General features: G+C 43.8%; 2 protein-coding genes across 6 annotated transcripts; both read right to left on the bottom strand.

Annotated features, from left to right (window-relative positions):
- On the bottom strand, window positions 1-9,028 carry LOC103280870 (zinc finger protein 436). Of its 4 annotated transcripts, none has more exons than XM_008121150.3 (6): window positions 8,967-9,028; window positions 3,009-3,455; window positions 2,192-2,303; window positions 1,740-1,798; window positions 1,418-1,538; window positions 1-1,290 (listed from the first exon to the last, which is right to left on the bottom strand). In XM_008121150.3, exons 1-6 carry the CDS (start codon window positions 8,979-8,981, stop codon window positions 107-109), a joined length of 1,938 nt encoding a protein of 645 aa, XP_008119357.1. In that variant the 5' UTR covers window positions 8,982-9,028; the 3' UTR covers window positions 1-106. The 4 variants fall into 4 exon arrangements, with proteins under 4 accessions (XP_008119357.1, XP_062829486.1, XP_016853109.1 ...); XM_062973416.1 differs by lacking the exon at window positions 8,967-9,028 and adding an exon at window positions 5,634-5,730; XM_016997620.2 differs by lacking the exon at window positions 8,967-9,028 and adding an exon at window positions 5,466-5,627.
- Window positions 7,789-16,217, bottom strand: LOC100566395 (gastrula zinc finger protein XlCGF57.1). 2 transcript variants are annotated; one of them, XM_008121151.3, is made up of 6 exons: window positions 15,689-16,217; window positions 14,848-15,291; window positions 14,003-14,114; window positions 12,576-12,661; window positions 12,254-12,374; window positions 7,789-12,128 (listed from the first exon to the last, which is right to left on the bottom strand). In XM_008121151.3, the coding sequence occupies exons 1-6, from the start codon at window positions 15,893-15,895 to the stop codon at window positions 10,990-10,992; spliced, it is 2,109 nt and encodes a 702-aa protein (XP_008119358.1). In that variant the 5' UTR covers window positions 15,896-16,217; the 3' UTR covers window positions 7,789-10,989. The 2 variants fall into 2 exon arrangements, with proteins under 2 accessions (XP_008119358.1, XP_062829456.1); XM_062973386.1 differs by having other exon boundaries at window positions 15,927-16,217.
- Window positions 16,218-16,235: the final 18 nt, after the last annotated feature.

Raw genomic sequence — 16,235 nt, 5'->3', positions numbered from 1 at the left:
TACTCTAAACCATTTATTCTCTATGTATTCTTGCATAGAAGGTGTTCTGTAACAGTCATTAATGAAACACTTTTCAGGCACTAAATATATCAATGGTTTCTCATCGCTATGGATTTTTAATGTCATGTAAGACCTTCAACTGCTTCTGCCTTCTGTAAGTTGCTTGATGACGACCAAGATTTGCCTTCCGACGGAAACCTTTCCCACACTCCAGGCATTTAAATGGCTTCTTCCCATTGTGAGTGGCTTGATGCCGAGTGAGGTCTGCCTTCCAAATAAAGCCTTTTCCACACTCCAGGCATTTGTGTGGTTTCTTCCCAGTGTGAGTTGCTTGATGCCGTTTGAGGTCTCCCTTCTGATTAAAGCTTTTTCCACACTCCAGGCATTTGAATGGTTTCTCCCCAGTGTGAGTTCCTTGATGCCGAGTGAGGTGTGACTTCCAAATAAAGCCTTTTCCACACTCAAGGCATTTGAATGGTTTCTCCCCAGTGTGAGTTGCTTGATGCTGAGTGAGGTGTGACTTCCAAATAAAGCTTTTTCCACACTCCAGGCATTTGTGTGGTTTTATCCCATTGTGATTGGCTTGATGCCAAGTGAGGGATTTCTTCGAAGTGAAGCTTTTCCCACACTCCAGGCATTTGAAAGGTTTCTTCCCAGTGTGAGTTGTTTCATGACGAGTGAGGTCTGCCTTCCAAATAAAGACTTTTCCACACTCCAGGCATTTGTGTGGTTTCTTCCCATTGTGATTGGCTTGATGCCAAGTGAGGGATTTCTTCGAAGTGAAGCTTTTCCCACACTCCAGGCATTTGAACGGTTGCTTGATGCCGAGTGAGGGATGTCTTCTGAGTGAAAATTTTTCCACACTCCGCGCATTGGGTGGTTTCTTCCCCTTGTGGGTTGCTTGATGCTGTGTGTGGTGTGCCTTCTGAATAAACCCTTTTCCACACTCCGGTCGTTTAAACCTCATCTCCCTTGTGTGTGTTACTTGATGACAAGTCAAGTATAACTTCCTTCTGAAACTTTTCCCACACTCTGCACATTTAAATGGTTTCCCTCCAGTGTGAGTTATTTGGTGACAAAGGAGGTTATTCTTGGAAATGAAACCTTTTCTGCAGACCCAACAATGAAATAGTTTCTTCCTTGTGTGATCTGATTGGTAACGGGAGAGAAATGCCTTTTGACTGAATCTATTGTTACCCTTCAAACGCTTAGGTGATTTTTCTGCTGTTTTGGTTCTTTGATCAGTCAGAAGTTGGGACCTTAACGAGGAATTGTTTCCAGAATTTCTTCCTGGAAAGAGACAACAGAAATCAACAAGATTAGAAGAAAAGAATTCAGCCTGCTTTAATATCTCAAGAGTGACAAAGAATTCTGGTTTAATGTGAGCTGACTAAGCACAAGACAGGGTGAGCCTTACCCAGAGAGAACAGGATTTCCAAATTCTCCTCCATCACCTTCTGATGAAGGGCCCTTTGGCCTGAGTCCAACAGAGCCCACTCTTCTTCCGTGAAATCCACAGCCACCTCTTCAAAAGTCATCTGGAGAACAACACAAATATTGTTTCAGACTGCTTTAAAAAAGGAAATTCTTATTTGATGACATCTACAGGCTCCTTGAAGTAAAACATTTGATGCAAGCAAAGGGAAAGAATATGATTCTGTGAGGACCAGAGAGTGGTCAGATGCACATCAGTACACAGCCTGGCCCTTTCTTGGCTCGCTTGAGGGCCTGTCCCTTACCTGTTCATCATGAGGAAGAGATGCACCGATACGTGTAGACCCAGTCCTTGTTCCCTCTTCTGGAAGGAACAGAAAAGAGAAGGAAAGGGAATATTATTACCTCTTCTTTCCTTTCCCCTTCAAATTTCTTCTACACATTCAAGTGTATTAAACACCATAAAGAATTGGGAGGTCTTGGAAGAATGCAATCCTGCAGTTGTGAGGTGCACACCATCTCTCTTCTTTATAATCACGAGCAAGTTAATCAAGCAAATCTCCTCCTGAGCATGGCTTCTTTAATAGAGAAACAGAAGCAAAGGAGGAAAAAGCAGATTTTCTCTTAAGAGACTTTCTTAACGGAAGTATGCCTACAATATCATAGTTCTGTTTAGGCAGCATGATATTGTTCAAGTGCCACAATCCATACAACCCAGATATTCAGACAGACTTGAATGGGGAAGGACTGCACTTACTCATTGAGGGAGACTTTCCTTCTCCATCCCGCATCATCCACCTTGGCTGCTGCCCTTGACTGGCTGCTGCCTTTGACTGCTCACCCTCAGGGATCCTTTCCGGAAAGAAATTCTGCAGCAGAAGCAGAAACAAGGGAAGGAAGTAAAAGGAAAAATTGGGAAAAGAAAGGAAAACCATAAAGCTTCATTAGTGTTGGGGAGTGGGAGGTGGGCTATGTGGAACACTTACATCTTATGAATGAAGATGATTTTATACATTTGCTTCTCATGTTTTATTAGCTAAAATATACCCTTTCTACAAACTTTAAAAAATTACAACACAGAGATAAAAGTGCAGAATGATGACAGATAAGCACATTGCTACCCATGTTTAACTGGAAGCTGTTCATGTTTCCCTTTGAGAACAAATGGACAGGAAGGAGGGAGTCAATCTAATCTCCCTACAAATGAGGTGGAGAGCCCAGGGGAAGCCACTGAGAAGAAGGCTCCATCCCATCCTCTCAGGACGTAAGACCATGAGAGAGTGGCATCTCCGGCTGAGCACAACCAGGGCACAGAAAAAAAATTCCTGGGAAAGGAGGGACCCAAGCCATATGGAGCTGTACAAGAAATGACCAGTGCTATTAATTGTGCCTAGGACTGTTTCAATATTTACCCCATTTCTTAAAAAGTGTCCCTATGTGTTCTCTGTAACAGAACTCCCATTGGCAACCTAGCTGCAAAGTCTGTCTTCTGGGAAGCAGAATTCCATCATACAGATCCAGCCTATCCAGCCTGATATCGATGGCCCTCTAATGACCAGATGAAATGAGCTCACCTGCTCCTCTTCCTGCCTCTTCTCGGCCTGACTCAGGAGGAAGCCTTCTGCCAGGGCCACCGCCTGGGAACTGGTCTCTGCCCCACATTCTCTCACCCAGGACGACATCTCAGGCGGAAGGAGAGCCAGGAACTGCTCAAAGACCACCAAGTCCAACATCTCCGCCTTGGTGTGTCTTTCTGGCCGGAGCCACTGGCGGCAGAGAAGGTGCAGCTGGCTGCAAACCTCCTGAGGTCCCAACGTCTCCCTGTAGCTAAACTCCCTGAATTGTTGGCGCAGTAAATCTGAAGAGAGCACTTCCTCCGGCAGGCTCTTCTGTGTGGCTCTCTCCTCCAATGCTCCACTAGGCTTGGCCTGAATGAGGGAAGGGCCTTTTCCCAGGTTGGGCTCAGAAGAGTCCTTCCCTCCCATCCTTTCCGTTAGATATTTCACTGCTGCCAGGTTCCTCTGCAAGGCAAAAACATTGGGAGAATTACTGGGGATAGAAAGAAAACAGGGAAAACAACCCCAGGCCCATTTTAGCATATTTCTGTGGGCATAATTGATGTTGCATTTCAGTCCTTATACATCGCCTACAAGATATTTTAGTGTCCAGAGCAAACAAGGCAGCATCCACTAATGCTTCGCTTGAATTTTTTAAACCAGCAGTTCCCACACTTTTTGGGTCAATATTTATAATAATAATATAATAATTATTATTTTATTTTTATACCCCGCCCCATCTCCCCGAAGGGACTCGGGGCGGCTTACATGGGGCCAAGCCCAGGCAAAACAGAGAATGTAAAAATTCAACAATAAAACAAGACAATCAACAATAAAAACAAATCATAAAACAAAGGAAGTCACGTACAATAAACATACTTTGATAAAATCCTGGGTTGGCTCCTAAAAAGAACTGGTAATGCAAGTAATATCAGATACAATCGGGGAGAGGTAGAACTATTGTCCCATTAAAGTGCTAGGGAAGGAAACACAAGGAAACTATGGCCAGCTAAAGGAATAAAGTGCAATAAAGATAAAATAGGCAACAGGTCAATCCTTTACTATGGAAATCTGTCGCCAAAGGCTTGTTAGAAGAGCCAAGTTTTCAGGCTCTTCCAAAATGTAAGGAGGGTAGGGGCCTGCCTGATCTCCCTGGGGGGAGAGTTCCAGAGCCGGGGGGCCACGACCGTGAAGGCCCTCTCCCTTGTCCCCACCAACCGCGACTGAGAGCCGTCCCAGAAGGATACCATGGTCGATGGTATCGAAAGCCACTGAGATGTCTAAGAGAACCAGCAGGGTCACACTCCCCCTGTCCAACTCTCTGTGGAGGTCATCCACCAAGGCGACCAAAGCCATCTCAGTACTGTACCCAGGTCTGAAGCCAGACTGCAATTGGTCCAGAAAATCAGTGTTTTCCAAGTATCCCTGGAGCTAAGAGGCAACCACCCACTCCAAGACCTTGCTCAAAAAAGGGAGGTTAGAGATTGGTCTGAAGTTACTTAAAACGGTGGAATCTGAGGAAGCCTTCTTCAGAACTGGCCTCACTATGGCATGTTTAAGTCAAGATGGAAATTTGCCCTGCTCCAAAGAGGCATTAATTATTCTCACAAACCAATCTACTAACCCACCGATGGCCTGTTTTAAAAGCCAGGAAGGGCAAGGATCAATGGCACAGACGGTCACCCTCACCGCTCCAAGGATCTTGTCCAGGTCATCAGGTTGCACAAGCTGAAACAAATCCCACAAGCTCGGACAGACAGGTGCCTCGGTTACCTCCTCTGGTATTGCATCAAGACCGGCATCCAAGTTGGAGCGAATCTGAGCGACTTTATCTGTAAAATGGTGAGCGAACTCGCTACACCGAGATGCCTAAGGTAACTCACAAAGGCAGAGCTTCCAGGACCTCCAGATGTTGGCAGGACGATGGAAAGCCTCCAGCAACTAGCAACAAGGATGGATAAAGGAGAGCCTCCAGGGAACCAGCACCAGTGACTGGGCGCTGGTAACTCCCAACAGCCAGCCACAACACAATGATAATAGTAGGCCAGACTCCAAGTGGCTGATAGCAGGCAGCTCATTGCAATAACAGCGCAGCAGCGGCAATGGCCTTGAAGACGCTCAGGGCTCGCCAGTGGAACCGCTCGCTCCTCTCTCTCCTCCTTTGAAGTAGAAGTTGGGGAATAGGCCAAATGGCAAACCTTTTAAAGTCTTTAAGATGTTAATTACCTCGGCAGCTGGGTCGTTGACAGGGTAAGGAACAGATTAGAGCAGCCTTGCTGTAAATCAAGAATGGCGTGTGGCATTGCTCTTCTCTTCTCTCTCCTCTTTCACTTTAATCTCTCTCTTACTCGCCCAGATCCACACCTGGGGTTCTTTGATTCCCGGGGCCAAGATTAGCGTGGTCTAGCTTTAAAAAAGAGCTTCTAGAAAGAAGGATTGGCTCAGATTAATTAGTTTCGCTTTCAGAGCTCTTACCTCGGCGCCAGAAATACTGTTTTTGTGGAACCCTAGGGTTCCAGAGATCCCAGTTTGGGAAGCGCTGGTTTACATCACTGTGGACTTCATCAGATTAAGCTGGGAAGTGTTCGGAAGAAGAGAGTTCAGTCTAACTCCATTTCGTAATAAAACTGAGTTTTCCCCTACCTTACAATCACACGGTTTAGTGCACTCAGTTGTCTTGCATATGTTTCAATGAAGAGGTTTCCACACTGCAGAACTTGGGCCCCACCCACCGTCCCTCTTCAACTCCCACAGTTCCCAAGAGCAGAGAGGGAGAAAAGGGATGGGAGGAAAAACCATTTGGAAAGGCAACAGCACTGGCCTTCCCAACACAGGACGCAGACAAATCATGGAAGGAAGGAATAAAAGTACCCTAAAAGGCCATTTTATTTTATTTTATTATTTTTTGCAAAGTAGAAGCATTATGAGGTAGCTTACAGCCAAACCTTCCTGCTTGGAGAGCAAAAGGAAATTGCCCAAAAAGGTTTATTTTGACTCCTCCGCCAGTTTCTCCTCCCACAAACTGGGTGAGCCTAACTTGAGGGCAACGAGTGCTACTTCATTAGAAATTTGGCAAAACATCTTGAGTTTTGAGAAAAATCCATTTCCTCACCTCTTCCTGATACATTGGAAAAAATGCTGCCCTCAACGTTTAAGAGACTCAATAGCTGCCCTTTAACCAAAACTAATGTAGTGAACCCAGTGGAATACCAGATTTTAAGTGTAGAACTCAGTGAAATTTAAGTTATGTGACAAAATGATAAGACTTCCATCAACGGGAGGGAATTGCAGAGAACAAGTTTCCTGCCAGCATCTTCCACCTGAGGCAACTGCTTCATTGGCCGAAATGTGGGGCCTTTTCCACTGGGTCAAAAGCTCAATGCGTTTTGCCCCATCTCTCAGTCTGAAATCAGCCATGCTGAGAGTCAATTGTGTAGAACAGTTAAGAGTTCTGGGCTGGAGACATCTCCCATAAATCCCTAATTTTCATCCCAACCTCCCTCGCAGGGCTGTTGTTAGCAATGCGTAAGGCCAAATAAATAAAGCCCAGGCCAAGATGAACTTTCTGTCTTGTTCTACATGCTGTACAAAGATGAATTAGGTTTATCTTTACGATCATCCAGGGAGGCCCTTTTATCACCACTGTCGTTATCCCAGGCCCGCCTTGTGAGTACAAGGGAGAGGGCCTTCTCTGCTGTGGCCCCCCGACTGTGGAACTCACTACCCACTGAAATTAGGCAAGCTCCCACTTCATTAGCTTTTAGGAAAGACTTGAAAACATGGCTTTTCCGCTGTGCCTTCGGTGAGTAATTTCTGTCATATATTTCTGTGTTACTCCCACCCCGAACATCTATCCTCTAGATTACCCCACTTCCATATGTCCCTGCCCGCAGTGGAGTACCCCTCTGTCCCTCTCACTCCAGGTTTTATCTCTGTGTTTACGCGGCCTGCCCTTGTTTTATTGTTTTTTGATTTCTTGATGTAATGCCTATTATTATTTATTGTATTTTAATGGTGCTATGACATGTTGTTTTTATATTTTATATTGTATTGCTCTGGGCATGGCCCCATGTTAGCCGCCCCGAGTCCCCGTTGGGGAGATCGTGGCGGGGTATAAATAAAGTTTTATTATTATTATTATTATTATTATTATTATTATTATTATTATTATTATTGCCTTCAATAATGTATCAAGTGCTCCAGAAAAGGGAAACTCCAGACTCCTGGAGGACCACGATAGTCCAAATACCTGAACAAGTTAGAGATATGGAACAAGTGAAGAATTTCAGACCAATTTCATTATTAAATTGCTATTACAAGTTATTTGCAGAAATATTATCAAATAGACTAAAAACAATTCTTAGCAAAAACAATTCATGGAGATCAAGTAGGTTTTCTTCCAGACGGACAGTCAGGCCAAAGCATGAGAATGGTGATAAACATATTTGCTGAAGATTACCCCAATGGAGAGATCACATTCCTGTTTTTAAATGTGGAGAAAACATTTGAGAATATCCAGTGGGATTTTTTGGAAAATGGGCGTTAGAGAACATCTTTGAGAAGGGCAATAAAGGCTTGATCTTCAGGCTATATAAATATATCTTAGAATATAACTTAGAAGGCAATCAAATTAAAACAGCAATGATTTTGTGGGTCAAAGATTTAGAGAGAAATATTGATTTGGAGAATTGGGGACATTTATGGAAAAGGGAATTTAGCTTTTCAAGAGGTGGATCAGCCAGAGAACATATGTATAAAATTAATGCTAATAATAATAATAATAATAATAATAATAATAATCATTATAATAACTTTATTTCTATCCCGCCCTATCTCCCCAATGGGAACTCAGGGCTATTTACAACATACAGCAGCAAACATTCAATGCCATAAAGTGCAACCAAAAAAGCAAATAAACAAACCATATAACAAATAACATATTAGACATTAACACCAGACAATAGTGAAACTTTACTATGAAATGTTTTACAGAAGTTCCATAACCCCAGAATTGTTGGCCAAAACAGATAAAAATTGTTGACAGGACTGCTGGAGGCAGAGGATACAGAAAGGTACATTTTTAAATGTTTGGTGGACCTGTAAGACATTAGAACATTTTTGGAAAAGTGTGGTTATAGAAACAAACAAAATGTCCACTAAAAGGTTAAGAAAAACCCAGAAATGTGTCTTTTAGGATTATTTAGAGAGAGAATCCATAAAGGAGATGAAAAAAATCTGCCAATACAGTTTTACTACTGCAAGAAGAACAACAGCGAAATTTTAGAAGGGCAAAAAAGAGCTACTTGTTAAAAAATGGATAGAAAAACTATTACGTAGAATATATTCCAATGACCTGGCTAACAAATGGTATCTGGGGTGGGGATGTGCTCCCCATTGAGTAGGATGGGAGGGTCTTCGGGTGGTGGTCCTCAGGTGTGTGGGTGGAGGGTCAGGAGTTTGCCCGTGGTGTGGCCACTGTCCAGTTTTGTTTTGTTGTTGTCTGGTTTTTATTTGGTTTTTGTCTGTTTGTAAGTTTCATAGACACAATCAAATTTGTAAAAGGAATAGGTACTTTATGGCAAAAAAAACCCCATGGCACGTGACCCGAGCAACCAAAAAGAGGTGCAGAGGAAGCCGTTTCCTAATGGAGGAGAAGGGTGGCTTGGCTTCATTGTGTGTGGAAGGCTTTCATAGCCAAGATACAGCCACAGATGCAGGCGAAATGTCAGGCGGTAATGTTACTGGAACATGGCCATACAGTTCAAAAACTCACAGCAACCCAACATGGCTTCACTGTCTCAGCCTGCTATCTCCCCAGTCTCTGGATGGGCCTTAATAATAATAATGATTATTATTGTTGTTGTAATAATGCTTTCTTTGTAGCCCGCCCTATCTCCCCAGGGGGATTCAGGGGGGCTCCCAACATAACAAAGGCAGACATTCAATGCCGGGATAGACCAAGGCCCAATGACTTGCCTGTTTGCTCTCCATTCTCTCCTCCTTGGCCAAACTCTCTGGAAGGAAGGGCCTTCTCCCCCCCCCCCCCCCCGGGAACCAGTCAAGAAGCACTCTGGGCTGTCACTCTTGCCTTTGCCCCGCCCCTTCCAGCCAGAGAATGGCACAGGTGAGAGAACAGGTGATGCGGGGAAAGAGTCCTTCCCTGGAATACTTGGGGCTGAAGACACCTTATGGGCTGAAATACTTTTAAAGTGCCAAGCCATTCTTAACAGACTTCTATTTTAAGGGGGGAAATCAGGACCAGCCCAAATGATTCCCAACCTATAGTTCTCTTGGTAGCCTCCCCACATATAGGTAAAGGTAAAGGTTTCCCCTGACGTTAAGTCCAGTCATGTCTGACTCTGGAGGTTGGTGCTCATCCAAGGTCATGTGGCCGGCATGACTGCATGGAGTGCCGTTACCTTCCCGCCGAAGCGGTACCTATTGATCTACTCACATTGGCATGTTTTCGAACTGCTAGATTGGCAGGAGCTGGAGCTAATAGCGGCCGCTCACGCCGCTCCCGGGGTTTGAACCTGGGACCTTTCGTCTCCAGCTCAGTGCTTTAACGCACTTCGCCACCGGCGCTCCACATATAAGTGGTACCTAAATTTCCTACTTGATTGATGCAACTATCTTTTGGGTTGCTTACGTCAACAACGAGCAGGGCTATTTTTTATTTTAATGGTCGTGTGCTCACCCCGCCACGGGCTGGCCTCGAACTCATGACCTCTTAGTCAGAGTGATTTATTGCAGCAGCTGTTTACCAGCCTGCGCCACCGCCTGGCCCCTGTATCTTATTCACATAGATTGAATGTAATTTTATACAATATTATCAACAATGGTTTTCCCAGTTCTCTTCCCAAGTCAATTCTAATGGGTGAGGAGCATAGGAGGGACATGATGTACTGTTTTATTCTCTTTGTCTTCTGCTTTGCTTGTTTTATATATATATGTGTGTGTGTGTGTATTGTTTTGTAATTTAAGTATTGTGAGGGATTATGAAAGAGACTCCATATTAGTAGTGAATTAACGGGAAAGAAGTTGTGGCAACAGCTGATTGGCTAAGCCAGCCAGGATTCCGATTGGCTGCTGCCTCTTGCTTGACACTGAGGCAAATGAATTTTAACTGCCATTTTTATTCTGGAGGGGGAGAAAGAAGCTAACTGGAAATTTGGTCAGGAATGAAATTGGCTATCGTGCTCTCCGGAGTTTGATTATATAAAAGGAAATGAGGCATATTTAAAAAGGACTATTATATACTGTTGCCCTGTGTGTGTTTGAACTTTTAAACCTGAATAAAGACACTGTTAATTGTTATACACAATCCTAAGTGACAACTTTATTACACAATAGAGTTATCTTGGTTCAAAGACTAGTGATAAAGCTTCTATTTACCTATTTCTACAAACACCAACCAGCAAAGTATGATATTAAAGTACAGTACAGTCTCACCTATCCAACATAAACGGGCCGGCAGAACATTGAATAAGCGAATATGTTGGATAATAAGGAGGAATTAAGGGAAAGCCTATTAAACATCATATTAGATTATGATTTTACAAATTAAGCACCAAACCATCATGTTTAACAACAAATTTGACAGAAAAAGTAGTTCAATATGCAGTAATGCTATACAGTAATTACTGTATTTACAAATTTAGCACCAAAACATCACAATGTATTGAAAACATTGACTACAAAAACATTGACTACTAAAAGGCAGACTGCGATGGATAATCCAGAACGTTGGATAAGCAAATGTTGGATAAGTGAGAGACTACTGTATTGTCGAAGATTTTCACGGCCAGAATCACTGGGGTGCTGTTTGATCTCCAGGCTGGTCCGTGATCTAGCAGCATTTCCTCCTGATGTTTCGCCTGCATCTATGATCCTCTGAAGATACCAGCAACTTTGGCATACAGAAGACTGGGCGACTTGAAAGGCACTGAACAGACTGCTCTGGCACCACAAGATGCAGAGCCAAACTTAAGAAATGAGTCTACAAAGTGGAGTCCACAACATGCGAGTGTGGAGAAAAGCAAACCACAGACCACCTATTCTCCACACTGTGAGTGGCTTGATGATAAGTGAGGGATATCTTCTGAGTGAACCTTTTTCCACAGTCCAGGCATTTGAATTGTTTCTCCCCAGTGTGAGTTGCTTGATGCTGAGTGAGGTGTGCCTTCTGAATAAACCCTTTCCCGCATTCCAGACACAGAAATGGCATTTCCCCACTGTGAATTCTTTCATGATGAGTCAGATCTATCTTCCGAATAAAACTTTCCCCACATTCCAAGCATTTAAACAGCTTCTCTCTATTGTGAGTGGCTTGATGATAGGTGAGGGATGTCTTCTGAGTGAACCTTTTCCCACACTCCAGGCATTTGAATGGTTTCTCCCCAGTGTGAGTGCCTTGATGCCGAATGAGGTGTGACTTATAAATAAAGCCTTTTCCACACTCCTGGCATTTGAATGGTTTCTCCCCAGCATGAATTGCTTGATGCAGAGTGAGGTGTGCCTTCCGAATAAAGGCTTTTCCACACTCCGGGCATTTGAATGGTTTCTCTCCAGCGTGAGTTGCTTGATGCAGAGTGAGGTGTGCCTTCCGAATAAAGCCTTTTCCACACTCCGGGCATTTGAATGGTTTCTCTCCAGTATGAGTTGCTTGATGTAGCATGAGGTGTGCCTTCTGAATAAAGCCCTTTCCACACTCCAGGCATTTGAATGGTTTCTCCCCAGTGTGAGTTGCTTGATGCCGAGTGAGGGCTGCCTTCCAAATAAAGCCTTTTCCACACTCTGAGCATTTAAACCGCACCTCCCTTGTGCGAGTTACTTGATGATGAGTCAAGTATAGCTTCTGACTGAAACTTTTCTCACATTCTGCACATGTAAATGGTTTCTCTCCAGCGTGAGGTGCTTGATGACAAAGGAGGTGACTCTTCGAAATGAAACCTTTTCTGCAGACCCAACAATGAAATAGTTTCTTCTCTGTGTGATCTGACTGGTAACAGGAGAGAAATGCTTTTAGACTGAATCTATTTTTACCCTTCAAATGCTTAGATATTTTTTCTGCTGTTTTGGTTCTTTGATCAGTCAGAAGTTGGGACCTTAACGAGGAATTGTTTCCAGAATTTCTTCCTGGAAAGAGAACCAGAAGTCAACAAGATTAGAAGCAAAGAATTCAGCCTGCTTTAATATCTCAAGAGTGACAACGAATCCTGTTTTTTTGTGAGCTGACGAAACACAAGACGGGGGAGCCTTACCCAGAGAGAACAGGATTTCCAAATTCTCCTCCATCACCTTCTGATGAAGGGCCCTTTGGCCTGGGTCCAACAGAGCCCACTCTTCTTCTGTGAAATCTACAGCCACCTCCTCAAATGTCACCTGTAAAACAACAAAAATATTGTTTCAGACTGCTCTAATAAAGGAAATTCATATTTGATGACACCTACAGGCTCCTCAAAGTAACACATTTGATGCAAGCAAAGGGAAAGAACAAGATTCTGTGAGGACGAGAGAGTGGTCAAATGCACATCAGTACACAGCCTGGCCCTTTCTTGGCTTGCTTGAGGGCCTTTCCCCTACCTGATGTACTCCTGCAGATGCTGTTCTGAGTTCCTCATGAGGAAGAGATGCACTTACACTTGTAGACCCAGTTCTTGTTCCCTCTCCTGGAAGGAACAGAAAAGAGAAGGGTAAGAGAATATTATTACCCATTTTTCCTTTCTCCTTCAAATTCCTTCTACACATTCAAATGTAATAAACACCATAAAGAATTGGGAAGTCTTGGAAGAATGCAATCCTGCAGTTGTGAGGCGCACATCATCTCTGCTCCTGAGCATGAGAAAAATGGGACCTGAGGCAGGAATAACATAGAGAATAGAAGGATAGGCTCTTCCTCCACCCAAAGGAAGAGCACTTCACTTTTTACTCAAAATCCAATGAAAGAATTACATCAAGGTCACCCTTGGGTTAGTAAGAAAAACCCCCAACCCAATAACACAGAAAAAATAAGAATAGGCTCTTTTTCCACCAAAAAGAAGAGCACTTCAGCAACCTTTTTCTTCAAAATCAGCAAAATGCACACATCAGATGAAAGAATGGTGTCAAGGTCAGCCTTGGGTTAGTAAAAAAAACTCCAACGACATTAAAAACCTACAGACAATGTGAAGCCTTCTTCCAAAATGACCCTGTGGCAACCTATCCTTTCACTACCCTCCATTTTCTTATGATTTCCATTTTTGGTGGTCAAAATTTTAAATCTCTGCATTTTTCACATCTGCAATGGGAGCTGATGAGATTAGCCTATCTGTTTTCCCACTTTCTCTTAGTTTTCCTGGTCATATATGCTCAGAAGTGGGCGCTAGCGGCAGCTGCATTTACATTGCCTTGTTGTAGGCAGGCATACACCATGGCAGTAGGATGGACTAGAAGAGAATCCTCTTCATTCCCAAATGAATCCTTATTGCATTGTTTGCTGCCAAGATGCTATTGCAACCTGATACTAAGAATTGTATTTCTCCAGTCTTCTTATAGAATCATAGAATCATAGAATCATAGAATAGTAGAGTTGGAAGAGACCTCAAGGGCCATCTAGTCCAACCCCCCGCTAAGAAGCAGGAAATCGCATTCAAAGCACCCCCGACAGATGGCCATCCAGCCTCTGCTTAAAAGCCTCCAAAGAAGGAGCCTCCACCACGGCCCGGGGGAGAGAGTTCCACTGCCGAACAGCCCTCACAGTGAGGAAGTTCTTCCTGATGTTCAGGTGGAATCTCCTTTCCTGTAGTTCTTTACCAGTGAAAATGCAACAAGGGAAAAATCCAGCTACACAGAAGCAAAGGAGGAAAAAGCAGATTTTCTGTTAAGAGATTTTCTTAACTGAAGTATGTTTACAATATCATAGTACTGTTTAGGAAGCATGATATTGTTAAAGTGCCACGATTCATACAATCCAGATATTCAGAAAGACTTGAATGGAGAAGGCCAAGGAGAAAACTTAGGACTGCTCTTACTCATTGAGGGAGACCTTTGTTCCCTGTCCCACATCATCCATCGTGGCTGCTGACTTTGACTGGATTCAGAAAAACACTGGTCTACCTCAGGGATCCTTTCCAGAAGCAAATCCTGCAGCAGAAGCAGAAACAAGGGATGGTAGGGTCAGGGAGTGGGAGGTGGGATATGCTGAACACTTACATCTTCTGAATGAAGATGGTTTTATTCATTTGCTTCTCATGTTTTAATAGCTAAAATATAACCTTTCTACAGACTTGAAACATTTACAACACAGAAATAAAAGTGCAGAATGATGACAGATAAGAATATTGCTACCCATGTTAAACTGGAAGCTGTTCCGGTTTCCCTTTGAGAACAAAAGGACAGGACGGAAGGAGCCAATCTAATCTACCTACAAAAGAGTTGCAGAACTTAGGGGAAGCCACTGAGAAGAAGGCTCTATCCCATCCTCCCAAGAGATAAGACTATGAGAGAGTGGCATCTCCGGCTGAACACAACCAGGGCAGTGAAAACACTTCTTGGAAAAGCTGGGACCCAAGCCATATGGAGCTGCACAGAAAATGACCAGTGCTATTAATTGTGCCTTGGACTGTATCAATAATTATCCAAGTCTCTTTAAAAAAGGTACCCATGTGTTCTCTGTAACAGAACCCCCATTAGCAACCTAGCTGCAAACTCAGTCTTCTGGGAAGCAGAATCCCATCATACAGATCTGGGCTATCCTTGACCTGCCTTTTGACTGATGGGACGCAATTATCTCGGGCCTCGTTTGTTACAGAATTTTCAAAAAACATGCAACGACATATGGATGACCCTTAAAATGACCAGAATGAAATGAGCTCACCTGCTCCTCTTCCTGCCTCTTCTCTGCCTGACTCAGGAGGAAGCCTTCTGCCAGGCCCACCGCCTGGGAACTGGTCTCTGCCCCACATTCTCTCACCCAGGATGACATCTCAGGCGGAAGGAGAGCCAGGAACTGCTCAAAGACCACCAAGTCCAACATCTCCGCCTTGGTGTGTCTTTCTGGCCGGAGCCACTGGCGGCAGAGAAGGTGCAGCTGGCTGCAAACCTCCCGAGGTCCCAACGTCTCCCTGTAGCCAAAGTCCCTGAATTGCTGGCGCCGTAAATCTGAAGAGAGCACTTCCTCCGACAGGCTCTTCTGTGTGGCTCTTTCCAGTTCTCCACTAGGCTTGGCCTGAATGAGGGAAGGGCCTTTTCCCAGGTTGGGCTCAGAAGAGTCTTTCCCTTCCATCCTTTCAGCTAGATCTTTCACTATTGTCAGTTTCTCCTGCAAAGCAAAAATATTGGAAAACGTTACTGGGGATAGAAAGAAAAGGGTCAAAAACAACCCCAGTCCCATTTTAGTATATCTCTGTGGGAATAAATGGTGTTGCTTTTCAGTCCTTATACATCATCTAGAAGAAATTTTGGTGTCCAGAGCAAACAAGGCAGCACCTACTTATGCTTGGGATAAACTGTAGTTTACACCAGGAGTTCCCAAACCTTTTTGGTCAAGGAAATCTTCAGAATAATTTTTTTCTCCCCCACTGAACCCTAACTCTGTCCCTAAGCACTGTGAACCCACAAAGATATTCTTTTTTTCATTTACTCCTATTGCCTGGGTGTTTTGTATAATGTAATAGGTTTAGAAATAATGAGAAATTTTTTAAAATATAATGACATACCTTGAGTTTGGTACAGGAAGTTTTGGAATTCACAGCTAAAGCGATGAATGAAACTGTTTCATTTTTGTCCTTAAAAGTAATTTGGAGATTGGGCTTTATGTCCATCAGCTGAATATGTAAACCCAAGGCAGCATCCAACTTACTGCTAAATTTGCTTTTGGTGTAAGCATTACCTGGAAAGCCTAATTCGCTTTGATAGATGGACATGAATGGGATGTGTATGTTTTCCACAACTTGCCTGCCTGGTCTCCTTCTCGGCCAAACTCTCTGGAAGGAGCGTCTCCCTCACAGGCTGTTAGGAATTGTGGGAGTTGACGCCCAAAACACCTGGAAGGCCGTAGCCTGCCCATGCCTGCTGTAGATTCATGGCAGGTGGTGGACTAGATGGCCTTTAGAGGCCCCTTACAAGACTAGAATAATGAATCCATGGGCCTGGAATGAAAATCTGCAGTGCGGCTACCTCCAAAGGTTCTTCTCTCCCCGCCAAAAGCACAAACAGGACGTCTTCTGTTGTCACAAGTTGGACGGTCCTCCAAGGTTCCCTCCT

Source organism: Anolis carolinensis, chromosome 2, assembly GCF_035594765.1.
Source record: "Anolis carolinensis isolate JA03-04 chromosome 2, rAnoCar3.1.pri, whole genome shotgun sequence".
Taxonomy (NCBI): domain Eukaryota; kingdom Metazoa; phylum Chordata; class Lepidosauria; order Squamata; family Dactyloidae; genus Anolis; species Anolis carolinensis.
This window is presented reverse-complemented; position numbering and strand designations above follow the sequence as displayed.